The 24,079-nt window shown below is 67.7% G+C and overlaps 3 protein-coding genes across 8 annotated transcripts; 1 reads left to right on the forward strand and 2 right to left on the reverse strand.

Annotated features, from left to right (window-relative positions):
* Positions 1-758: 758 nt before the first annotated feature.
* On the reverse strand, positions 759-21,137 carry LOC129084408 (zinc finger TRAF-type-containing protein 1). 5 transcript variants are annotated; one of them, XM_054590663.1, is made up of 4 exons: positions 14,121-14,721; positions 4,098-4,336; positions 3,263-3,474; positions 759-1,782 (listed from the first exon to the last, which is right to left on the reverse strand). In XM_054590663.1, exons 1-4 carry the CDS (start codon positions 14,211-14,213, stop codon positions 1,391-1,393), a joined length of 936 nt encoding a protein of 311 aa, XP_054446638.1. In that variant the 5' UTR covers positions 14,214-14,721; the 3' UTR covers positions 759-1,390. The 5 variants fall into 5 exon arrangements, with proteins under 5 accessions (XP_054446638.1, XP_054446633.1, XP_054446637.1 ...); XM_054590658.1 differs by lacking the exon at positions 14,121-14,721 and adding an exon at positions 11,742-12,234; XM_054590662.1 differs by lacking the exons at positions 759-1,782; positions 3,263-3,474; positions 4,098-4,336 and adding exons at positions 13,103-13,932; positions 21,038-21,137 and having other exon boundaries at positions 14,121-14,409.
* On the forward strand, positions 15,433-21,925 carry KIFC2 (kinesin family member C2). Of its 2 annotated transcripts, XM_054590608.1 has the most exons (18): positions 15,433-15,569; positions 15,743-15,824; positions 16,003-16,154; positions 16,283-16,421; positions 16,575-16,699; positions 16,778-16,840; positions 16,925-17,053; positions 17,435-17,512; positions 17,621-17,735; positions 17,811-17,920; positions 18,380-18,488; positions 18,592-18,749; positions 20,234-20,338; positions 20,426-20,547; positions 20,639-20,762; positions 20,867-20,996; positions 21,087-21,343; positions 21,446-21,925. In XM_054590608.1, exons 1-18 carry the CDS (start codon positions 15,471-15,473, stop codon positions 21,662-21,664), a joined length of 2,316 nt encoding a protein of 771 aa, XP_054446583.1. In that variant the 5' UTR covers positions 15,433-15,470; the 3' UTR covers positions 21,665-21,925. The 2 variants fall into 2 exon arrangements, with proteins under 2 accessions (XP_054446583.1, XP_054446582.1); XM_054590607.1 differs by having other exon boundaries at positions 20,867-21,343.
* A 598-nt stretch (positions 21,926-22,523) lies between these two features.
* On the reverse strand, positions 22,524-24,079 carry FOXH1 (forkhead box H1). The gene is made up of 3 exons (XM_054590678.1): positions 23,891-24,079; positions 23,463-23,567; positions 22,524-23,345 (listed from the first exon to the last, which is right to left on the reverse strand). Exons 1-3 carry the CDS (start codon positions 24,062-24,064, stop codon positions 22,524-22,526), a joined length of 1,101 nt encoding a protein of 366 aa, XP_054446653.1. The 5' UTR covers positions 24,065-24,079.

Genomic DNA, 24,079 nt, shown 5'->3' on the forward strand with positions numbered 1-24,079 from the left:
GAGGGCAGGGGCGCTCACGTCCACACTGAGACTCATGGGGGCTGCAGTGGGATCTTCGTAGAGGACAGAAAACCCAACAGTGTGCCTTCTGGTCCCCTCAGGGGCCAGGCCATTGGCCTTGAAGGAGGGGAACGCCCCCGCCCGAGCCCCATGCCCTGGGCTTGGAGCAGGAAGCCACATGGGCTCCTCAGAGGAGCTTGGGGAGCCACCCTGGCAGGAGAGAGGCGCCCCAGAGAGAGGCCAGGCCATGGCTGCACTGCCCGCTGAGCCCTGCAGGGCCAGAGCAATCGGGCTGCTCTGAGGCACAGGGTGGGCCTGGCCAGGGGCAAAGGAGACAGTTCTTTGGTATTGAAGCTACAAAAAACTATCACAGAAGAGCCATGTCTCCGGAGAAGGGCAGCAGGGACAAGCTCTCCAGTAGCTCCGAGGGTCCCAAGGTCCTCCAGACAGGGCTCCCTTCACTCCGAGGCCCCTCCCTGGGAATGCTCGCTCGGGCCTCGGGGAGCAGCAAATTCACAGCTAGGAAGGGACCACCTCTCTTCAGTGAGAAACCATGGTGCTCAGGCGCTGCCCTCCCTCCCCGGGGGCCCCGATGCAGGACCAGCAGCTGGTCCCTGAGAGCATGGGGGCGGCTGGCCCACTGTGACCCTCGTCCGGCCAGGCTCGCCACGGCCAGCAGCCCCCAGAGCTCGCTTCACAGCCTGGTGACAAAATCGAGTCTCTCTCGCTAAATTTGCGTAACTTATAGAGGAGCCTGTAAAGAGTTTCATTTATTTCCTGGGAAGAGACAGAATTTCACCCTGCATTCCGAAACGTCTGCTGAGCCCAGGTGGCCAAGTCCTGCCTCCCTAGAGTGGCTGGGAGGTGCACTGAGGACACTGTGAAACCCCTGACCCTGCCCGTTCCCCTGCCAGGGCCCATGGTAGAGGGGCAGCCTCTCCGAGTGTCTCCCAGGGGGCACAGTGAAGGGCGGGCAGGCTCTGACGCCCAGGCCAAACCAAAGCCCCCAAGATGTCCAATCACAGCCACGCCTTACCCTTGAACAAAACAGAAAGTAGGAAACAAGGGTGCCTTTTTAATTGCAATCAAATATGCTGTCTGAAGCCAGCGCCCTGTGAGCCTGGCCCAGGAGCTGTGTGTGGCCCAGGGCAGGCGGGGCGCCCCGCCGAGGGACGGGGACTGGCGGGTCTGCTGTGCGTGCCTCGCGGTGTCCCTGGACCAGCTCCGGCGCCCTGGACGGGGCGGAGGGCGAGGTGGTGAGCGCTCACACTTTCGCACACGCATGCAGACTTCCCCAGTGTTCACATCTGTTCCTCCTCCTCCTCCGCTGAAATGGTCAGACAGCACTGCGAAGCCACGGCTGGACAGGTGTGGGCAGCGCCGCGGGCGCCTACTTCTGGATCTGGAACAGGAAGAGCCGCAGGTTGATGTTCTTGGCGGCCAGCAGCTTGTTGCACTCCACGGAGTCCACGATGGGCAGTGGCACGTAGTCCGTCTCGTTGCTTTCGTTGGTGAAGACGAAGTGGTAGATGATGGGGCTGATCTTCACGTCATCGTAGGGGCCCTTGAGCAGCAGGAAGGAGCACTCCAGGGGAGCCGTGACCTTGCTCTTGAGCAGCAGCTGGAAGGACAGCGTGCGCTTGCACGACAGGTTGGGGTTGCGCTCCGAGTCGTTCACACGCGCCTTCAGGACCCACGTCTGGTTCAGCACCGTGAACCGTGGCGTCTCGTAGTACAGGCGCGTGATGAAGTCGTCCGTGCGGTATGGCCGGAACTGGACCTCTGTGGAGACAGACAGGCCGGAAAGAGCCGGCAGTCAGGGTGGGCCAGGCCAGTGGTGGCGCCTTCCCACCAGCTGAGAACACAGGCTCAGCCGGGCGGAAGGCAACTTACCAGGAGGACACAGGTGCTCTGCTTGTCACAGGGCAAATCAAAGGCAATTATGGCAAATGGAGGCACACACAAGCTTTGGGGAAAGAACTATAAACAGAAGTGACACGCGTTAGCGGCAGGGAGTCCAGAGGCTGCGAGGTGGGCGACCAGCCCGACCCCTGGCCTCCCTCCTGGCCCCCCGCCCGCCCCAGGGCCGTGGGTAAGCAGACACACAGACAGGATGCAGTTCCGAGAACAGTGCACTTTATTGGTTCCATACACAGCTGCCAGACAGTTGGCAGGCAGGCAGGCCGGCGTGTGGCATCCGGCCAGTCGAGTGCTGGTGTGCGGCCCACTGCTGGGCTCTGCCGTCAGTCCTCAGCACAGCCCACGCCCCAGGCTGGCTGTCCCTCCACGGAGGTGGTCAGTCCTTCCTGCGTGGATGGGCTCTCTGCCCTGCCGGCGCCCACGCCAGGATGCCTTGGCCTGCCCAGGCACAGAGGCCTGGCCTGGGCTGTGGGCCACGGCGCCCATGAGGGGGGCCGAGGCTGTAACTACATGGGCCCTGGGGCCCTCCGCCGCTCAGGCCCGTGCGGGCTCACACTAAGCCAGGCCCAGTCGAGGCAGCACAGTGTGACTGGCTGCCAGTGACAGCCCCTGGCTCTCGGAGCCGGCCCCCGGCGGGGGCTGGGCAGTAGAGGACTGGAGTCTCCCTGAACGGCCCCAGCATCAGCAGGTGCTTCTGGCTGTTCAGTGTCTAGACCAGGCTCTGGGCTGGCTCCTGCTCCCAGCATGTCCAAAGGCAGTGGCCAGGAGCGCCCACGAGGTCCAGCGGGCCTGGGTGCAGTCCAGCCTGCCTGGCCCCGGGCGTCCACTCCCAGCTCTGCATTTCGAGCTCGGCACCCTCAGCTGGATCTGGAGCCCCGGCCCTGAGCATCTTCTCGCTGGCCTCAGGAGGTCTGTGGCCACTGCAGCCTCACACCCACCGGCAGGACCCAACACGACGAGATTTCTTCTGGCCTTTGGCTCTGCAGGGCAGGCCACCGGCTCCTGGGCCCCCCGAGCCACACCCACCTTCGGTTCAGACCCATGGTCCTAAGGCTGTGCAGCCCCATGCAGTGAGGACGCCACCTCGCCGAGGTGGCAGGGTGGGGCTGGGAGGGGAGGATGGGTGGGCGGGGCCCCTGTGAGAGCCATGCAGGTGCCCCTGAGGTCCTGCCCCGCCCCTCCCCTGCTTAGCCTGCGGGCCAGCCTCTCCCGCAAGCCATCCCCCGTTCACCGGGGGTTCGCCCAGAGCCCAGCCCTGGGCACAGCCTGTGCCCACTGCTCCCCGGGCGCCCAGCCGCCGGCCCCAGGCTCCGCGGCATGCGGTGGGCAGTGGGTGCCTCACCTGTGTAGCCGATCTTCTCGAAGCTCAGCAGGCTGAAGATGCTGTTGTAGAGCTGCATCTCCTTACGGTGGCTCTGGTCCATCTCGTCCAGGATCTCCATCAGCTCGTTGCCCGTCTTGGTGGGGTGGGCACAGGCGGCCTCGTGCACAGTCAGCTCATGGAAGGGGCCGTGCCACGGGCAGCCAATACGCTTGTACTTGCACTGGGTCACCCTGGGGGGCAGGCACATGGTCACGGCCCGTGCCCCATGCCTCTGTGCAGCCCTGCTCACTCATGAGCCGCTCCCTGAAGAACACACTCAGTAGGCACTGCCCCCCAGGAAGAGGCGAGTGTGCGTGGGAGGAGCTGTGCGAGGCGTGAATGCACAAGCCAGCCACACCCGCTGCCGTGGGGTCTCCGTTCTGCTTGGAAAGGGCAGCTTTGGACCAGTCTTGGACCCTGGCCCCAGCTGCCAGGGACTGGGGAGCGGCTGGGGAGCCAGTACAGCCTCTCCCCGAGGCCCCAGAGCTCCTGAGCTGGCTGCTCTCTCCTGGGCCCCGGGAGGCCAAGCGCAGCCTTTTATGTAAGAGGCCGCCACACAGACAGAGACCCCTGGACGGCCACAGTGGGGTCCAGCCAGCCAGTGTGTGCAGACCTAAGCCCCACCCTCTGTGGGCCCCACGCCCAGCCCACCGCAGGGACTGGACCCTGAGCCGCTTCGCGCTGGCCCAGCCCTGCAAGGTCATCCAAGGGACGTGTGCACAGACGCGGAGACCCGGGAGCACGGGCCGGCCAGAGCGCCGCATGCTGGGCCCGGCCTGCGCCGGGCGGCCCCCCCCCACCCCCCGGCCGTTACCTGTCTTGGCATTCCTCCTTCTGGTGCCTCTCCAGGAGGGAGCGGGGGAACTGGCGCAGGCAGAAGCCACACTCAGAGGGCAGCTCGCTCACAGCTTTCTCCACAGCCAGGTTGCGGCAGCAGAGGCTCTTACTGATCTCACAACGACAGTTGGGGCACGTGGCCTGCTCCTCCTTCAGCCGGGCATCTGCTAGTAGGTGGATAAAACAGCCAGCGCACATCAAGTGACCGTTAGTACACTGCGAAGAAGGAAAGGGAGATGAAGCTCACAGACCTGCAGGGCTCGCGCACACGCATGCGCCGCCTGCCAGCCCCAGCCAGGCCCCCCGAGGGCTCGCGCTGCAGGAGGGGCTGCCGTGCCCGGAGCTGCCCGTATGCTGGTGCCTCACACAGGGAGGGACAGGCCCCTTTCCTGGAGCCCTGCTAGGACACAGCCTGCGGGGCTCCTGTGTGAGCCGTCTCCAGGGGGCCCTCGGCAGCCTGCCGGGGGCGACCGACCGCACTGCGGCTGGGGGCCTGGCGCTTTCACGCCCCAGGGGTCGGAGACCGCTCACAGGCCCCAATTTTGGGATGCCCACAAGAACTCGGACGCCTGGCCGAGCGCGGCAGCGGCACCGAGCCCGCCGCGGTCGAGGGGACAGCAGATGCTGCGGCAGGCGCCCCTCTCCCTGGCCCTCCGGAGGGCCACTCCTGCCGCGCCGGCCCCGCCCTCCCCGCTGCACCTCCTGGACCAGCACAGGTGAGAACGAAGCTGCCACCCACCCAGTGAGGATGGCTCCCTGCAGGGACCTTCCCAAGACCTGGAGAGACAGAGCCACTGCGGGCGGGGCGGCTGAACCGGCCTGGGACCAAGGCGGTACGTGCCCAGGGGGACGCGAACAGGGCGGGGAGGGCGAGAGGCGAGTGGGGTGCGCTGCTGCCAAGGGTCAGGAAGAGCCAGGCCTCCGCCCCGTCTGAACCGGAAGACCTGAGGCCCAGAAGTTGCCTGTCACCAACCTGCCCCTCCTGCTGGGAGTCTGAGCCTGGGGAGGGAGGGCAGGCTGCCAGCTCGACCCCTCTCTTTGGCCTCTCGCTGGGTCTGCACACAGCACCCGAGCACCCACTTGGTGCTGCCAGGGGTGCTGTGGGCCCGGCCCACCAGAGGCTTAGGGTGGGGGCGGGGAGGGCACCCAGGAGCCCAGAGGCCCCCGAGGAAAGACTTGAGCCGAGCGCCGGCTGGAGTCGCCCTGATACTCCGAGGCTGCAGGTCTGGCCCCCCGTCACGGGACGTGCGAGCACCAGCCAGGGACTGCACGAATGGGTGGGACAACAAAGCAATGTTTTTCTCTCTAAAACCCATTAAAAAAAAAAAAAAAAAAAAAAAAAAAAAAAAAAAAGACTTGAGCTGAGTGTCCTCTTGGGGCAGACGCAGCCCCCTCAGCCCGGCGCAGGGGCAGGGGCAGGGGCAGGGGCAGGGGCAGGTGACCAGGGGCGGGCGAAGGGGTCACACAGAGCCCGGGGATGTGCGGGGAGCGTGGGGCTCTCAGCTGAGCTCAGCGCCGGGGGCGGCCGCCGGCCGGCGGGCTGGGGGTGTCCATGCAGGCAGATGGCCGAGGCGCGCCGGCCGCGGCTGACCCCCAGAGCGCCCTGGCCACAGGCTGCCCTGGGGGCCCAGGACCCTTTTGAGAGGAGGAGGCAGTGCAGCCAAGGTTCGCAGGGCCGCTGCCAGGCCTTGTCCGCACGTGTGAGGCCCTGGGCAGACACCGGCTGCCATCCCACTGCTTCCCCCCGGGGTCGGGGCACCCCGAGGAGAGGAGTGACGAGACCTACGTGTGGAGGACCTGCAGTGGGCGCACCGAGGTTGGGGACAGAGGCGTCCTTTACAGAACACATGTCCACACAGACACCACAGGTTCCCTGCACTCGGACCCCAGATTCTAAGGCAGGTCAAACACTAGAACGCACGCGATGACGGGCAGCCGGCTGGGCTCAGGCTTGGAGGCGCGCGCCCGGCCAGCCTCCGCTCTGGACACCCCGCGGGTCCCTGCAGAGCTCAGGAGGCGCCACGGCCTTCCTGCAGGGAGAGCAGGGTGGAGAAGCAGTCTGTCCTGCCCGCCCGCCAGGAGTCCGTGAGAACCAGAGAAGCAATAAGGGGGAAGTGGGGGGTACACGCCACAGTCTGGTGCCACCTCGGGGCCTGAGCCAGCAGAGCTCGGAGTCCTCACTGCACCACGGCCCCGTCACAGCCCCAGCCCGCAGTCTGGGGACTGCCACAGCCTCCAGAGGCAGGAAAGGAAGCGACGCACGACCTGGCCGCTGTTCACAGGAGGAAACGCCAGGCGGAGCTCCAAAGCACCAGGCTCAGGGAGCCGACACGGAGGCCCCGCGCCTGGGCCCACTGCGCTCCAGGCCCTGCGCCGCCCGCCGAGCAGCCCAGCAGAGCTGCGAGTGCTGTGCAGGGCCCCACGCCTGGCTCCTCCAGTCTCCGGGGGGCCCAGGCAGGGCGCGGGCCTGAGGAAGAGACTCAGGATGGCGTCTTGGGGGGACACGCGAGGTGCCCAGGTGTGTGATTGCTTCCCCCCCAGCACGGCCTCTCCTTCGATCAGGGAGGGGGCACCGCAGGGACACCTGCGCTCCAGGATGGGCCCGGCCCCTTCCTCCCGGAGCCACCAGACCCAGCAAGGCTCCAGGGACACGGCAGCTCCTCTGGGGAGACACAGGGGCAGTGCTCTTTCACCCCAGGGCGCAGCTGGGGGTCGGGACACGCCAACACCCACATGCAGCCGGCCTGTCCCTGGCTGACACTCTCAGGGGGACACCAGGAGACTGGCCCAGGCCCAGCCACGCCCCCAGCCTGGGCGGCATGTCTACAGCAGGGCAGTCACCACGCCCCCCCATCCCAGCCTCCCCAGGTCTGCAGGCAGGCCAGGCTACAGGGTCACGTGGACCAGCCTCTTCGACAGCTGGGCTGGGCTGCACCTGCCCCAGAAGCCAGGTCCCGGGGACTCTTCGCAGTGCGGCCACAGGCCGGGCCTCTGGTGGGCAGTGCCAGCCAGGAAAGGTCCAAGTGCCCCACCTGACACACTGCAGCCAAGCCACCAGGACCCTGGACGTCCCAAGAAGCAGACCGGGCAGGGCGGTCTTCCCAGCAGTCGCAGGGAAGTCCCAAAGGGAAGGGGGAGGGGACCCACAGCCCAGGGCCCCAGGCCCTCCGAGGACAGACGCTAGTTTAGACAGCGGCAGCGTGACCTTGCGCCGGTCACTTCCCTCTCGGAGCCATTTCCTCAGGCGCAAAGGGCACGAGGGCGGCCTGGACGGGCCTGGCTTCGCCATGTGCTGAAGCAGCCGTGTGGCTCAGTCCCCAGCATGTGGCGGGGGCAGGGCCAACACCCACCACACTCGTCACCACCCTCCAGATCCAGGCAAGCCCCCGCTCGCCCCCAGGACTTCGCCCAGCCGCACCCCCTGCCGCCCTGCCACAGGCAGCTGCTGCGTCGAGGCTGCACAGGCCGGGGCCTTGCCAGGGCCGTAGGGGAGGCTGAACGGACCGTCTGGACTCACGAGGAGGAGCGCGGGCCCCGGGACGCGGGTCGTACGCAGGCCTCAGAAACCCCCCGCCACTGCCCTGCGCCACGCCCGCGGTCGGCCGGCCTCCTAGGCTCTCTCTCAGGCCTGCAGTGCACGGGCTCCTTATACTGTGCGACCCCCGTGCCACAGCCCTTCCCTCGAGAGGAAGGCTTGGCACTCAGCCCCCAGACGCGCGGGCGCCGCTCAGCCCAGCTGGCGGTCCCCCTCGCCAGGCCCAGCGGGGCCTCGCCCCCCAGGCTCTGCCCAAGGCACCCGCCAACCCCCCCCCCCCCCACGCGGCCTGGGAGGGACAGTGCAGCACGCGAGGCACACAGTTGCTGCGAGGAAAGGGCTGGGCTGGGCCGGCGGCTCCTGATGCCCCGCCGCCCTGAAAGCCAGGGCTCGGGGGACCTGCCACCCCCGCAGTCAGGCTCTTCACACCGAACCCACGTGCTGCCGGGGTCACAAGCTCATTCACATGACAAACTGCTGCAGAAAACCCAACTCCTCATCTAGCCGGAGTCCAGAAACCGCTCTCTGCCCTGGCTTTGGACACCGAGGCAGGTGCACCTCCGAAGCGCCACCTCTCACCTGAGAGCACGAGCCGGCTGCAGCCCGAGAGCAGCCCGGCAGCCGAGGAGGAGGGCCCAGGCCACGCGGGAGGGCGCGCTCACCGGGACTCACTGGGGGCAGCGCCTGCAGCCCCAGGCCTGCGCCCCGGCCACAGGCGCCTGGCAGGGAGGGCGCCAGCCCTGCGTCCTGGGCCCCTTGCTAACGTGGCTGCCCATCAGGCAACAGGCCCCTTGGGTTGAGCTGAGTTCTGACAGGGACAGGAGGCCTTCGAGGTGGGAGGTACAGCAGGACGCACCCGACTGTCACCCAGGACAGACCGTGGCACGTGCCCCAGCCTCCCTGAGCAGGGAGCAGACGGACAGTCGCGGAAGGGCCGCTGCCCAGCAGTGCCCGCGCGGATAAGCAGGAGGGGCGCCCGGCGGACAGGCTGCAGAGCAACGGGCTGGGGGGGCCGCCCAGGTCTGAGGCCAGGAGCTGGAGGCACAGTGGTCCGAGGGCCCGCTGGGGCCACGTCCCAGAAGCTCCTTCTCCCCAGTGAGGGTCTCAGGGAGCTCCTCCAGCTGAGAGCCAGGGAGGAGGGGAGAGCTATGTGGCCCCGAGGCTCAGGGCCTCAGCTACCTCAGCAGGACCGGCAGAGGCCGAGCGGGGCCTGGGGGGGGCGGGCCCAGGGATCTGGCCTCGCCTGCCGTGCACCAGGCATCTCTGGGGCCGTCTGTCCCTGAGAAGACACTCCCCCAGCAGAGGGTCCCATGGCTGTGGCCAGGCGGCTGCAGCCACAGCAGGCGCCGTCACCCGTCCCCATGTGGAGCCCCCGCAGCCCGGCTGCCTCCCGCCCCGGGTCCCTGCCCGGACTCTGGGAAGTGGCCGCATACCTTGTCAGGCCCGCTGCCAAGGACACACCTAACACCCACTCGATGAGAGCATCAAAGCCAGCACCTGCTGTACCTGCTCTGGCCTCGACCCGACCCCTTGCGGGCGGCGGTGCAAGGCCTTCTGTGGGCCTCTCCGCCGCTGTGGCCTGAGTGGCCTGAGGCCCGGGCATGAGGCGGGATGTGCCAGGGGAGCCCGGTGGGGCCGAAGGCTCAAGCTTGGGAGCAGGAGGACTGCCCCACGCAACCGGCCCACGTCTGCTCTGGCCGCCACCGAGGCTCCCCTGGTGCAGTGGGGGCGGGCTCTGGTGGCCAGAGAGCCAGCTCCCAGCCACCTTGATGCCCATGGAGGAGTCCCCAGAGCCCAGCCCCAGGCCCACCCCACGGGGACGCCATCAGAGACAGCCCTCAGGGGCACAGCCTGGCTGCTGCCTGCCCAAGCCATGCGCCTGAATGGGGCCAGGCAAATTTTGCCCAAACTCGCCCGCTGCCAATGGCCAGTCAACACAGCTCGCCAGCGGAGGCCAGCGGAGGGGAGGGGCTGAGCCCAGACACACAGATGGTGGCCAGCAATGGCTCTGGACCAGCAATGGCTCTGGACCTAGTGTTTCAAAGCAGCATGTGGAACCCAGATCCCCGCCCAGAGCAAATCCACTACTGGTGCTGACCAGGCCCGTGCGGCCTCCCACCCTCAACAGCCCCATCCAGGCCCACTGTGGGGGTGAAATGGGACCCTGCACACGGCAGCAAGCCACCAAGAAGCCTTCCCTTCTTCCCCCACCCCCCTCTCAGGTCCCTCCCACCCCAGCTCCACGCCCACCCCCACCCCCACCCCCGCAGAGCAGGGCTCCCTCAGCCTCTCCAGGCCAAGGGCTCTCCCGCTGACCCGACACGCTGGGGCTTTCTCCAGGCCTCTAGAGGTGAACAGGAACCATCCTGACCAGGCCCAAGTGTCACTGGGAAGAATGGGGCTTGCCTGGGGTCCAGCGCTAGAGCCAGAGCTCAGCACCCGCGGGCTCGCCTTGCTCTGTGAGCCTGTCCCCAGGGCAGCCGCAGGCAGAGCCCACTAGACTGTGGCCGGTGCTGCCCAGCCCCTTCACTCTCCATCACAGCCGCTTAGCACCCAGCACTGGGACGGCCGGTCTGAAGCAGCCAGGCTCTCAGGCCTGGTCTGCAGCAGCTCCTTCTGCGCTAAGTGGGCCAGGAGCCGGCACCCTGTGGCCTGTCATCATGCTGGGTCCAGCCCCAACCCACTCACTGGGCAGGGGTGAGCAAACCCCCAAATCCCCTCGAAGGTCCCCACCATTGGCTTGGCTTCCTGGGCTCTCACTCAAGGCCCAAGGAAGTTCTGCCACCTGGGAGGGTCAAAAGGTGCTGGCAAGGGACAGGGCCTGAGAGAGGACAAGCCCCGAGGGGCACCCCCAAGGCCGAGGGGCAGGGAGACGGGCTCCCCAGCTGGCGCCAGCCGGAGGTCTGCAGCCCTGCCGGCCCGGCCTCTGGCCAGGAGCTTCCCCGAGTCCAGGTGGCGGGCGGAGAGTGGGACCCGCCTCCTCCCCAGGGCCTTTTCTTTCCGCCACCGGCCCGCCAGGGGCTTCCCGAGCACCTCACAGCACAGCAGAGGGGATTCGGAGATCCGGGCACTGGGGACATGGCAACCCGGACCAGCCCCGCGGGGCTCTCCCCACGGCCCCGTCGTGGGAGCAGCACAGGGACAAGGCCCTGTCAGCCACGCCAGCTCCCGGGTGCAAAAGAAAGCGACAAGTAACCTGTTCCACTCCTCAAAGGGACTCTGAGGGCTGAGGTGGAGAGAGACACGCAGACAAAGGAGGAGGCAGGACACTGCACACTAACTCCGGGGCCAGGGTGTGGTCGCGGCTGCCCCGCGGTGCCCGGTTAACACCCCTCGGGCCCAGGACCCTTGAGAACGGCGGTGAACTGCTTTTGGACTCTGACAACGGCCACCGTGAAAGGCGGGTGCACAGACCTCCTGGGGCGCCCGTGGCCTAGGACGCCGCGCCGGGGAGCCTCCCTGGGGCACAGCGCGTCCGGAAGGCGCAGTGTCAGGTCGGGGAGGGAACCCAGGCTCTGGGGCTGATGCAGGTGGTTCATCCAGACCGGGAAGGAGGGGAAGGTGGGGGGAGGGAGGAGGGGCGATCCTCTCCCTTCTCTCTGCTCCTCTCGAAAGAAAGGGGCCAAGCGGTCCTTCCACTGGGGGGGGGGGGGGGCAGAGGGGGGCCCGGGGGCCCGGGGTGGCAGCTCAGAGAGCAGAGCAGCTCTTGAGGGCAGAGGCCGCTCAGGAATGCGGGGAGCGAGCCCCGGCGAGGGGGAGGGGCGTGGGCATCTGTCACCAGCTATCTCCGGTGTCAGCCCGGGAGGGTGGGCCGGGCAGTGCGGAGGGGTCGGCGCGCGGAGCCGAAAGAGGCAGCTCCTAAGCAGGAGACAGGGGATTCGGTCGGGAAGTGAGCGGAGCCGGAACAAGGCAGAAAAGGGTTCGGAGCGGGAGATAAAATCCTGAGAGGAGGAGAATGAGGAGCTTCCGAAGAGGCGTCGGAGTCCCGACCGCTGGGCCCCGGGGCTCGGGCCTGGCCTCGGAGGAGACGCGGTGCCCGGGGCGCCGGCCGGCCGGGCCGGGCCGGGGTCGGGCCGGCGGCCCTACCTGGTACACGGAGGCCTTGGGCAGGTCCAGGCAGACGGTGCAGCACAGAACCGAGTAGAGCCGCTCCTCCAGCTTCCCGCTGCCCGCCGCCGCCGCCTCGGTTGCCTCGGCCGCCCGCAGCCGCTTCTTGGGCGGTGCGTCAGGGTCGCCGGCTGCCTCCTGTAGCTGCCGGGCGCCGGCCAGGCCCGCCTCGTCCGGGAGCCCGGGCCCTGCCGCCTCGCCCAGCGCCGCCGCCGCCGGTCCCGCGGCCGCCCCGGGCCCGGCCCCGGCCGGCACGGCGCCGGCAGACCCCGTAGCCGGACCGCCACCGCCGGCCTCCTCTGCGCCGGACATCGCTGCCGGCCGGCCCGGCGGGCGGGTGCGGGCGCGCTCCCGCGGCTAGAGGTTAGAGGCGCCGCGCGCTGCCGCCGCCCTCTCGCCGCCGCCGCGACCCCTCAGCCCAGCTCCCCGCGTCGTCTCCTCAGGGAGTCTGGCCCGCGCGCCGTCCCGCAGCAGCCGCGGCCACCGACCCCAGGGCGGCCGCCATCTTTGTTTTTGCTGCGCTCTCCCCCACCCCCACCACCCCCCTGGGTCTCTCAGATCACGTGACACTCTCGAGCCAATGGGAGCCCCGCTTGGGGCTAGACGGTGCGGCGGCCAGAGCCAATCGACTCGTAAGAGCCCGCCCCTGCAGAAGGTGGGCAGGCAGGGGGCGGGGCTCGGGGCGGCCCGCGAAGGGCGCACCTGGAGGCGCCGGGAACCGGTGCCGAGCTTCCGGTGGGTCCACGGCGCGGGCTCTCGGGGACGCGGAGGATAACCAGGGACCCTCCCGTTGGGGTGTGCCCGAGTCTTTGTCTCAACACTCGAGCTTGCGTGCACAGGGCTCTGGTCTGGCTCACAGGAGCGACAAATCCGGCGGCCACCCCTCTCCTCCTGTGTGGAACCAACTGTGCTTACACAGTACGCAAGCGCAAGCGCAAGGGCTCCCCGAGGGAGCACCCGGGGCCCCGACTCTCACTCACTGTTCTGCCCAATCTGGTTTCCTCACCCTGGGCCAGGTAGCTGCAAAGGGGTGCACCGAGGAAAGTGAATGTCTTAGAAAATCAGGACTAACAGGCAGAGGTCGAGTCAGCCATGGGAGGGGATGTGTTTCTGGGGACAGCTGTGGTACGGGCCTGCCTTGTCCCCACGCCAGCCAGCAGCCCATGAAGGTCACTGCTCCAGAGGGCCACCTGCTAGACTTTGTAAGTGTGTCAGAGCTCCACCATGTCCCAGGAGAGCAAGCTCCCAGGATTATGTCTTTTTAGTCCAGGGGCCAGCAGGAGACGGGCCGGGCGAGGCCCCAGATTGCTGCCAGCACATTCCTTTCTTTCGCTTGGGGGATCCAGTGGCTGACCTGGGAACCTTAGAAAGCTCAATCCCTCTCAAGAATGGGCAGATTTCACATTCGTGCTAAATCCCTAAGGTTTATTGGAGACCAAGCCTCTGTCTGTATCCATAGCCATGGCCTGTCCAGAATCAGGCCTCAAAATGTGCCTGGACTCCCCCACCTTCATTCTGGTCTGGGCAGGTCCCCACACTCCACCAGAGGAAAGACAGCGCCCAGACTCTGCCCCTGACCAGTCCCGGCAAGCCCACTTTGGGAGAAAGGAGAGTCTGTCTCTAGGGAAGGAGGCTCCAGGAAGGGAGGTGGTAACCCGGTCACCTGCCTTGCGATCTCCCGACATCACTCCCACTGCAGGCGCTGTGTGTGCAGGGCCCGATGGTAGGCCCAGCTTCCTGCAGCCAGGCCCCAGCGACAGACGTCCTCCTTTGGCAGCAACAGCAGCCTGTCCCCCTCTAGCCGGCTCAGCAGGCCTGCAGCACCCAGCATCAAGCCCCCCCACATTCCGTAAGTGTTGGTGGTGAAGACGGCCACAATGAGAATGGTTACTGCCACCACAAGCACCACCGCCTGAGCAGCCACGGAACGGCCCTCCGTGCCAAGGTGGTCACCAGCCACTGCCAGCACCATGCCTCCTCCCAGGAGCAGGTTTGCAGAGGAGCGGTCCCCATTCACCCAGTGGAAATCGAAGGCGAGAAGGGGCAGGCCAATGACAGTGGCCACCCAGGCTCCAGTAACACAGTCTTCATCTGTGCCCAGCCCTGATGCCAGCATTTTGGCAGCCGCCAAGGCCTGGAGCAGGAAGCCAGCAGCAGCCCCTCGATTTGCCTGTCAACACAGGAAGGAGAGACGTGGGGAAGAGACCAGGACCTTACTCTAAACAGAGAAAGGTTTAGGGGTCTCATGGAAGCCTGGTCCCTAGGCTCACCTCCCACCACCCTCCCGGATCCAAGGAGCTGGGCAGGTCCTTGGGGTGCGGGGATGGGATCCTCCTCTGCCAGACCCTTTGTACTCACCGGGGCAGTGCTCAAGGCTGCACGCAGGGACACCGCTCCCAGTGCCAGGTGAGACAGGGCCGTGCTCCACTCAACCCACGGCTTGGGTGGCATGGCACCTCGGGCGGTGGTGAGTTTGAGGAGACAGGAAGGGGCTCCTCAGTTTTGGAGAAGACGAAGGAACGCAGAAGCTGGCGACCGGGAGCCCTAAGGGTGACTCTCCAGGACTCCCAGTTTCCAGAGCCCCATTTCTAAATGTTGGGATAGGCTCATCAGAAGCTTTCTGGAGCTCTGAAGTCACTGGACACAACTGTGGGGGAGAAGAACTTATTTTGGCCGGGGAAAGAAAAGAGAAAACCGAGGCGGGCCTGTCGTAGGCGGGAGTCGGCCGTGGAACCCAAGCCGGGGCGCCGGGCCTCGGGAACAGCGGTGCGGGACGCGCGCAGGCCACTCGGCCTGGTCCCTGCGCTCGGGGAGGCGGCGTTTACGGAGCCCAACCCGGGAGGGGCGACAGCACTGGCGCTCTAGGACGGCCCCAACGCAGCGGGAAGCAGGAGGCCGGAACCTGTCCGCCGCGCCGCCCGTCCGTGGCCGCCCCTCGCTTCCCGCGTCTGGCCTGTGGAGGTCCGAACCAACGAGTGGAGGGGAGGCTAGAGCGGCGGGGGGGGTGGGGCGAAGGGGGTCGAGCCAATGAGTAGAGAGGAGGGCGGGGCTGGAAGGAGGGCTGTACGAAGTTAGGGTTTTATTACTCAGTGGTTTGGAGGGACCTGAGGTGAGGGGAGGGGCCTGAGGAGGGGCTGCGGGTGGGGAAGAGTCTGAAGGAGGAGTTGTGAGAGGAGGAGCGCCCGGCAAGGGGGCGGGCCGCGGCTGGAAATGACGGGTGCGGCTGGGAGGGGAGGGGCGGGGCGGAATTGTCGGGGGCAGGTTTCTGGGAGGGGCTGTGCGAGGAGGGAGAGGGCGGTACGAGGATGTGATGGGTGGGGCTGAAAGAGAAAGGGGGCGGGGCTGGACAGGGACGGGAGGTAGGATCCCCGTGGGCTGATGGCTCAAAGGGGCGAGAGCAGAGGGGGCCGGCGTGGAGATCTGGCAAGGATTCCGTGAAAAGGAGGTGCGGGGTCGTAGGGGGATCTCAGCCTGGGGTCTCTGCCAAGTAGGAGTGGGGGCGCAGGGCAGGTGTCTTGGTGTGGGCCCGGGGACACCTGTCTCCGCAACTCCTCCGGCGCGCGCCCTCCACCCGCGGGAGCCGAACCGTGGGGGCGGCCGCCTCGAGCATGCGCACCGGCTCTGCTGCGGGCGGGCGAGCGGGCGCGGAGTCCGGGCGCGGGGACGCGGGGCGGCGCGAAGCCGGGCCCTCTGCCGCCCCGCGCTCCCATGTACGCCTTCTACTCGCTGCTTATCTACATCTTCTACAGCCTCTTCCGCAGGGATGGCGGCGCCGCGGCGACCGCCGACCCTAGGGACCCCACCCAGGTGAGCGGGGGCGGGCTGTAGAGGCCCGCGCAGCACAGGTCTCCAGAGCTGGCGCTGCGGAGAAGGCTGAGCCGAGCACCCCTGTCTCTGCTCTGGTGTTGCCAGCAGAGACCTCCGCCCCAGAAGGAGGCTGCCCGGCCTCTTCTCGGGCGCTTCCCGTGCTCCCTTCCTAGAGTGCCCGCTGCAAGCCCGAGGGTAGCCGCCGCCCCGACCAGCCCCCTGCAGAACTCTGGACCGAGCTGACCGGCCTGGTCGGTAAGTGCCGTCGTTCTTCCGGAACGCTGCGTCCTCGGGGCCATAAGAACCCCGCCGTCCGCGAGAGGGGGAGGTGTCCGTGACCTCATTGGGAGGGAGACCCGACAAGTGCCATCGGGCGGCCTAACCTCCAGCATGTGACCCAGCACACCTTCCCCTCCCATGTCTGGCCTCGCAGGCAGCTCGCAGGCAGAAGATGGGCCGGGAGGGGGAGCCGAGGGCCGCCCAGCCGAGGTGTCCCTGGAGGAGGCTCTCGTGCGTCTTGCCGAGTTCCTCTCAGTCCAGCTGGGGGCGGAAGAGAGCCGCGGCTATTCTCCCGATGTGAGCAAGGTGAGCCGGACTGATAGGGGAGCGGGCCGAGGGTCTTTCTCCAGCACTGCTTTCTTTCTCCCCAGTCCTGACCGACAGGCCCCTGGCCCCCTCTCAGTCTCCTGCACTGATTCTTCTCTCCTTCACAGCCTGGCGATGTACCGCCACTGTTGACTGTGACTGGTCAGCTCTTGGCCCTCCTGGCATGGATCCGGAGCCCCAGGGGGAGGCAGGCCCTGTCCCAGGGAGCTCAGCCAGCCTCGGGGGTGCAGCCCCCGACTCCAGCTGGTGCGTGAGTAGCAAGTTAAAGTGTGTGTGTGGGCAGCGAAGCCCACTGGAACCTGAGTGCCCTGGAGTGCAGGGCCCCAAGCCCTGCTCCCAAGGTGCCTCCCCTTCAGGGCAGGGACTTCAGTCAGTCCTAACCGGGTACCACCATCCCAGGGCCCACATCCCCAGAAGAAAGCCCTTCCCTTTCACTGAGGGGTGAGGCCCAGGGGCAGCAGGCCCCACAGTTGGAGGAGGATCAGAGGGCTTGGCAGCGGCTGGAACAGCTCATCCTCGGACAGGTGAGGGGCCTGGGACGTGGCGGGCACTGGGGAGGCTGGAAGGAGGTGCGCCATTCTGTCCCGCTTCCTCCTTCCCAGCTGGAGGAGCTGAAGCAGCAGCTGGACCTGCAGGATGGGCTGGGCCAACTGCACCTGGGAACGGTGAGCTGCTGGGCTGGGCCCCGGCTGGGGACTGGAGCCGGGCCAGGGCCTTCCGGCGAGTCCGAAGGGCTTCCTCTTCTCCAGGGGGCGACAGATTCTGAGAAGAGGGTTCAGCATCTAACCCTGGAGAATGAGGCCCTGAAACAGAGCCTGATCCTCACTCGCCACCTCCTGAGACACTGGGGTCCTGGCTCCCATCCCAGGGCTCCCCAGGTACTCTCTTCCTTAGCTGCTGCTGTCCCTGCAGGCTGGCCCTCCTGCATGCCTGGTCTCCCTCAGGACCTGGTCCTCTGGAACAGAGGTGGGGGGCTCTCTGATTTCCCAGGACTAGGACTGTGGGCGGGCCTAGCGCCATCGAGGAGCCCGATGCCCATGGGAGAACCACCCCCTCACAGCCCCCCACCCCGTGGCTCCTCGTGGTGACTGGCCCCAGGCGGGCAAGGGACTTGGGGGAAAGCCCTGCATGGACTCATGACCGGCTCTGCTTGGCCCTTGCGACCTGGCTTCCCCTCACGTGGAACGGGGCTGCTCAAATGCCCACCCCCCAGCTTCCTCCTGGCTCCACAGCTCACATGGCTCCCACCCCTCCTCCAGGAGGAGGCAGAGGCCCTGGTGGAGCTCCAGGGCCAGCTTCAGGAGGCCCAGGACGCCACGGAAGCTCTCCGAGTCCAGGTGGGTGCTGGGTTCAGGGGCTGGGAAGTCTGAGGCACTGGGAAAGGGGTGCCTGAGGCAGGGCCTGGTAAGTGCCTATTTCCTCAGTGACGGGGTGGGGTGGGGCAGCTGGGGGTCCAGGAGGTGCAGCTACAGGGCCTTCAGGGGGCCCTCCGGCAGCTCCAGCAGGAGGCGGAGCGGAGCTGCAGAAGGGAGCTGCAGCAGGTGCACGGGCAGCTGGCAGGTAAGGCCTGGGGCAGCGGGCTCGTGGGAAGCCCACGGGGTCCAGGCCTTCTCTCACAAGCACCTTTCCCGCCAGGACTTCGGGCACGCACGGCCAGCCTCCGTCAGGGCTGTGGGGACCTCCGAGGCCTGGTCAGCACCTTCACCCAGAGCTGCCAGGGTTCACTGAGCGAGGCCCGGGGCCAGGTCAGGACCACTGGCTCCCTCTCCAGTGTGCGCTCTCTGGGCAGCCTGGGCACCGTTCCTCCCTTGGGGAACCCCTTTCTCCCTTCCCGCCCCCAGGGAGCCGCCCGCTCTAACGGGGGTGATGGGCTCTGGAACCAGGACGGCTGCCGTGACCCCAGGGTGTGACCTCGCTTCTGGGCCTTTTTTTTTGTCCTGTGCACATGGGGGTGAGAGTGAACCCCGGACAGGATTGTCAAGAAGCCCAGAGGGGACAGGTGATGTCCTTGCCCAGTGGTCCTCCTGATTCCTGGGTTCCAACCCCGGGCCCACTGCGTGAAACCCCCAGGGGCCCGAGGCCCGCGAAAGCCGTGGATTACCACAGCGGGTGGCCACACGGTGGCTCCATGTTGCCCTTAGCACCCCACCCCAGCTACGTGGTTGCCCCCGCTGGCTGGCTTGCTCACATTCCTGTTTCTCCAGGTATCCTGGGCCCTGGGGGCACTGTCAGCCAGTGGCGCTGGGACTCGGCCCCCTGAGGAGCAGCCGGGGCCCCCAACTGGATGCCCAGGGCGGCTACTGGAGCTCAAGGGTATGGCCGCGCGGGCAGCGGAGGAGGGGCCGCAGACTGCCACTGGAGCCTCTCCGTGCTTCGGGACTTGGGGGGCAGCCCAGTGACCTGATCTTCACCCCAGGAAATATCCGTGTGCTGTGTCGTCTGAGACCAGGGACGCCCTCCAGCCCGGTGAGCTCAGAGCCCGGCCCGGGCGGCACGGTCACCACCTGCTATCGAGGGCACCAGCGTCGATTCCGCCTGGACTGGGTCTTCCCTCCCGACGCGAGCCAGGAGGAGGTGAAGCTCCCCTCTTAGACCCCCAGAGGCTCTGGCTCCCCTGCCCTTTCCTGCCCTCCCAGGAGCAAGAGTGGCCAGGTTGCAGCAGGGGAGGAGAGGGGAGGCAGGACAGGCAGCCGAGCTGGGCACCTCTGTTCCTTCCAAGACTTTCCCTGGTCCCCCACCCCAAGCTCTGCAGGCTCAGGGGAAACATCTGGTTTAGACAGGAAGGTTAACATTTCCAAAGTAACTTTTTACTGGGAAACGAAGGAAAGTGAACCCGTGTGAGGTGGCGGGCACCACTCCCCCAGCGCTGGCTGGGGGGCACCGCTGGGGCAGCCGCCGTGGGTCAGTGGGTGCTGGGACGCCCCCAGGCCTCCCTGCCGCCCACTCCGCGGGCAGGGTCAGAGCCCCCCACCGTGAGGACAGGCACCCCTCCTTGCTTTGTGGCCACGGGTGCAGAGAGGGGCCCTGGCGGGCAGGCCGGCCCACAGCCTCCGCCTCCGCCCGCGCTGCCCTCCTTTCCTGCCAAATGCGGCAGAGAAGCAGAGGCCTCCCGGCCCAGCACCACCAGGCTTCTCACGCGCCATCTGTTGCTCACAGGTTTTGCTGCTAGAGCTTCCATGGGTTGGGAAATGGAGGCAGACCCGGGAGGGGGTTAGGCCAGGGGCAGAGCTCAGACCTCTGTTGTCCTCAGAGGGTGGCCAGGTCCCCCCCCCCGACTTCCTGGGGTGCCACTGCCCAGGCCTCAGCTCCCCCTAAACTGCGGCCCCGCGCGGGCCCCTGGCAGCAGACGGCCCCCCGACAGAACCCAGCGCAAGGACAGGAGGCGCCTGCCACTGTCGGCCTGTCCGCAGCGGCACCACGGCCACCCCAGTGCTTCCTTCAGTCACAGGACCTCAGTGACCCCACTGCGGCTCTGGAGTCTGCCCTCTTGGCCGGCAGCCAACACTTCCCGCAGAACTGCCGGCTGGGCCGCGACCAGCCCTCTGCGCCCGGGAGCTGCTGGTGGGGGCGTTGCCAGCGGCACACAGGCCCCAGACCCCGCCTCCCTGGGCCCAGGTCCAGCGGTCCTGGTGGGCCACCGTCCTCCACACCCTGCCCACGGGGCCTTTCTGGAGTCCCCCTTTGTGTGGCAAAACACCCCTGCAGCACCTGGGCACGTGTGCCCCTTAACCCACACAACAGGTGCCCCTGCAGCGCCCACTGCCTGTGAGGGGAAAGCTCGGCACCTCCACACCTGGGACTTGAGCCTGGCGGTGAGCCTAGCGTGGGGGCTCTTCCCTGCTCCTCCCAAGTGGGCGCCAGGACTGCTCCCCTTTCCTGTCCTGGCCTTCCCTTTGCTTGGCAAATTCTTGCAAATGACAACTCCAGGGGGCTTCCTCTGCCTGCCAGGAGACCCTCCCTTCCAGGGGACTGCCCCCAGAGACCCCCGCCCCGGGGGCAATCAGGCTTTACTCACCGTGCCCCCGGCCCGGGGCTCAGGACTCCCCCTCCCCCGCCAGGTCTTCAGGGAGCTGGAGCCCACTGTGCTGTCCTGCCTCCGCGGCTACAGTGTCTGCATTTTTACCTACGGTCAGACAGGGACCGGGAAGACCTACAGCATGGAGGTGGGAAGGGGCGAGGGGAACCCTGGGTGGCTCCTGGGGCCAAGGGCTAGGATGTGAGCCCAATGTGGCGCCCCACCGCGTCTCCAGGGCCCCCCTGAGGACCCCGGCATAGCGCCCAGGGCGCTGCAGTCGCTGTTCCGGGAGATGAGGACCGGAGCGCAGCACTGCGTGACCCTCAGCATGGTGGAGATCTACAACGAGGCCGTCAGGTCAGGGCTGCGCCCTGCCTGTGCCCCCCCCCCCCCCCCCCCCCCCCGCCAGCCAAGGACCCCTGAACCAAGCCCTCACCTTTCTCACCAGGGACCTTCTAGCCCCAGGGCCTCCCGAGCGCTTGGTCGTGAGGCAGGGCCCAGCAGGCCAGGGGGGACTCCAAGTGGCTGGCCTCACGTACTGGGACGTGCCCAACCTAGAGACGCTGAACCAGGTAAGGCTGCCCAGGGGGCGCGCGGCGCTCCAAGGCCCTGCCCTGTGCTCGCCGCGGGAGGTGCGGTCCTCACAGCAGGCCAAGCGTCGTCCTGCGTCCTCCAGATGCTGAGCCTGGGGAGGAGCAACCGGGCCACGGCCGCCACCGCCATGAACCAGCACAGCTCCCGCTCGCACGCCCTGGTGACGCTGACGCTGCGAGCAACGCCCCCAACGCGCGGTTCAGGCGCCGCAGGTACCCCGCCGGCCGGCGCCCTGCCCTGCGAGGGGCCTCACCGCACGGGAAACTGGAGCTCCCTCCACGTAGGCTCGCTCGCCCCTGCAGGCACGCTGCACCTGGTGGACCTGGCGGGATCCGAGCGGGCCTGGAAGGCGGGGGCCGCCTGCAGGGCGCGGGGAGACCCTGCGGACGCCCAGCGCCTGCGCGAGGCCCGGACCATCAACCGCTCGCTGCTGGCGCTGGGAGGCGTGATGGCCGCGCTGCGGGCCCGCCGGCCGCACGTGCCCTTCCGCGATTCGCAGCTCACGCGCCTGCTCCAGCCGGCGCTCGGCTCCGGCGCCACCGTGGTCCTGCTGCTGCAGGTGGGCGCCCGGCGCCGGCGCGGGGCGGGCGCGGGGCCGGGGAGGGCGGGCCGCACGCAGGCACCGCCCACTCGGGGCTGCTCACGGCGCTGCTCCCCGCAGATCTCCACGCGGCCCGAGGACCTCGGCGAGACCGTGTGCTCGCTCAAGTTCGCTGAGCGAGTGGGCCAAGTGGAGCTGGGCCCGGCTCGGCGCCGCCGGGCTCCGCGCTCGGGGACGCCCTCCTCCCTCAGTACCGACACGCCGCTCACTGGGACTCCCTGCACCCCGACGCCGTCCCCGGGCAGCCCTCCGAGCCCCAGCCCCGACCGCGGCTCCTAGTCTGGCCCAAGCCGTCTGGGGGTGCGCCTCTGCCGGCAGAGGCGGCAAAGCCCCTGCCCCCCACTCCCTTGACCTCTGGGGGCTCATGGGCCCCCAAACTCCCAGAGCTGCCCCCTCAGCCCCTCCTGGCGAGTGTTGCGCGTGGGGGCCCGAGGGGGGAGAGGTGCCCGCCCCCCTGCCCCCACCCCCGGCTGGCAGCTCTCTCCTTATCACCATTTGCTGCTATCGCCGCACACAGCAGGGGACCCCAGAGCGGCGCGGCGCGGCGCGGCCTGGCCTGGCCTGGCGGTTTCTGAGTCACTGCCCGCCACCAAAAATCAGACTTGGCGTTAAGATGTGGTCCATTCCTTTACTGTTACCTTCCCCGCTGCACCACCACACCCAGGCAGGGCCCTGCTCCCTCAGCACTTTCCCGAAAAAGGTGCTACCTCCTCCCGTGACAGTTGAGGGAGGGCAGGACTTCAGGCCGGAGCTGCCATTCCGTTCTCCCTCCCCCAACGCTGGAGCCAGGAGGGGGGAGGTGGCAGATGGTGACGGATCGACGGATGGATGGATGGACAGACAGAGAGCCAGAGGAGGTGGGACCAGGAAGGGGACAGGAAAGGCCACTCCTCGCAGCCTTGCTTCGGGGGTAGGAGAGGGCTGGCTGGCCCTCAGGGCCAGGGCGGTGCCTGAGTGGACACAAGGTAGTCCAATAAACGTCGTGGGCTCTCGGCGTGGCTGGCGCCTGGTGTTTCAAGGCCACTGGGGCCAATCTTCTGGGTCCCCTTGGCCGCGGTTCCCCTCAACATCCCCTCCACACGTCACCAGCAGCAGAGGGGAGAGGATGGCAGAGGAAAGCAGCGCCAGGCCGGGAGCCTCACAAGCTGTACCAAGACAGCAGCCAGCCTGGGGTGGGGGCCGCCAGCTCCCGGGGGTGGCTGACCCAGACGTCGTAGATGCTCTTGTTGGGTGGCACCCCCTGGAAGAGGGCGTCGAGATCCCAGAGCAGCCCTGGGGGGCCATGGGCCTCAGGTGCCACCCCCCAGTAGGCTGGGCTGGTTGAGGGGGGACACTGGGGGCAGGAGGTAGGTGGTAGGGGGGCCAGGGGCATCACCACATTGGGGGTATAGATGGGCAAGTAGGAGGTGGGTAGCTGCCCCCAAAGTGAGGCCCTGTGACCCCCACCAGACAGGCCCCCAGGGTCGGAGGTGCCCTGCAGTAGGTGGAGGGGCCAGCCTCTGGGCTCAGCGGAGAGCGGCGAGGGCCTGCTCGTTCTCCCCTGGGAAGTCTCCCCTTCTGCTCTCATGGCCCCGGGGAGGGGGCGGAGGGGCCACGGAGGCCTCTCAGACGGCAGGGGGGGCGTGGGCACCCCCTCCTCCTTACTTGGAAGGGAACCTGCCCGACCTGGGCTGCTCCGTGGCGCTCCCTCCCCGGGGTCCCCCAGCAGAGACTTTATGCTGAAGCCCTCACTGGGTGGCAGGTGGGGACTGGGTGGACTGGGCGGCTTGGGCGGTCGGTAGGGTCGGCCATGAAGCACGTAGGGGCCCAGGTCCTTGGCGAAGGCCCCCCGGACGCCCCTGCTCTGCCAGCGCCGGCACAGGGCTGTGTTCTGCAGCCGCAGTGCCTCTGCCGGAATCAGGCTCACGTCGACAGCCCAGAAGTTGCCCTTGGCCTTGGGCTTCGCAGGATCCTTGGGCACCTGGTGTGTATATAGATGGCAGGCTTGGTGGGGCTGCCCGACCCGGGACACTCAGGATTTCCGCCCCCCGCCCTGCCCCCGGCTCCAGCCGGGACCCTCGCACTCGCCCTGCCCCACCTTGCGGAAGCATCGGTTAGAGGAGAGGTTGTGGCGGATGGAGTCCTTCCAGCCCTCGTAGTCGTCCCTGAAGAAGGGGAACACTGCCTGGACCTGACGGATGATCTGAAACCGCGGGCAGCCGGCAGGCACTGTGAGCCGGGAGCGGGCGGGCAGCGGCGCCCCTCCCCCACAGCCGAGCCGAGGGGCGCCCGAGCCGCCCCAACACCTGTGCGCCCGCGGGAGGAGACGGCACCTCAAGGGAAGGTTCCTCCGAGCACCTCAGCTCTCTTCCCCAGTCCCCAGGCTGGGGCTGGCCCCACTGGCAGAGCAGGGTAGGGCCAGGTGGGGGTGGAGGCCGGAGCCTACACCGGGGAATAAGTAGGTGGGGGTCGGACCTGGGACCAAGTCGGACCTCGGAATGGGAGGGAGAGCGGGGACCCTCTCACCTGGGCCAGCTTCAGCCGGCGGGAAGGCGCGGCCTGGATCACCAGGGCAATCATGGCCAAGTAGGTGTAGGGGGGCTTGTCATGCCGCAGGTATCTCTTCTTCCTCCTCTTAGGGGGCTGGGAGGGCGACTCTGCCCCCCGGAGCCCCAGGCGTGGGTTGCTGCAGGGCCCCATGAAAGGGAGGTCGGC

The sequence above is a fragment of the Pteronotus mesoamericanus genome, unplaced genomic scaffold (assembly GCF_021234165.1).
Source record: "Pteronotus mesoamericanus isolate MK-2021 breed Mesoamerican mustached bat unplaced genomic scaffold, CSHL_Meso_final scaffold_174, whole genome shotgun sequence".
Taxonomy (NCBI): domain Eukaryota; kingdom Metazoa; phylum Chordata; class Mammalia; order Chiroptera; family Mormoopidae; genus Pteronotus; species Pteronotus mesoamericanus.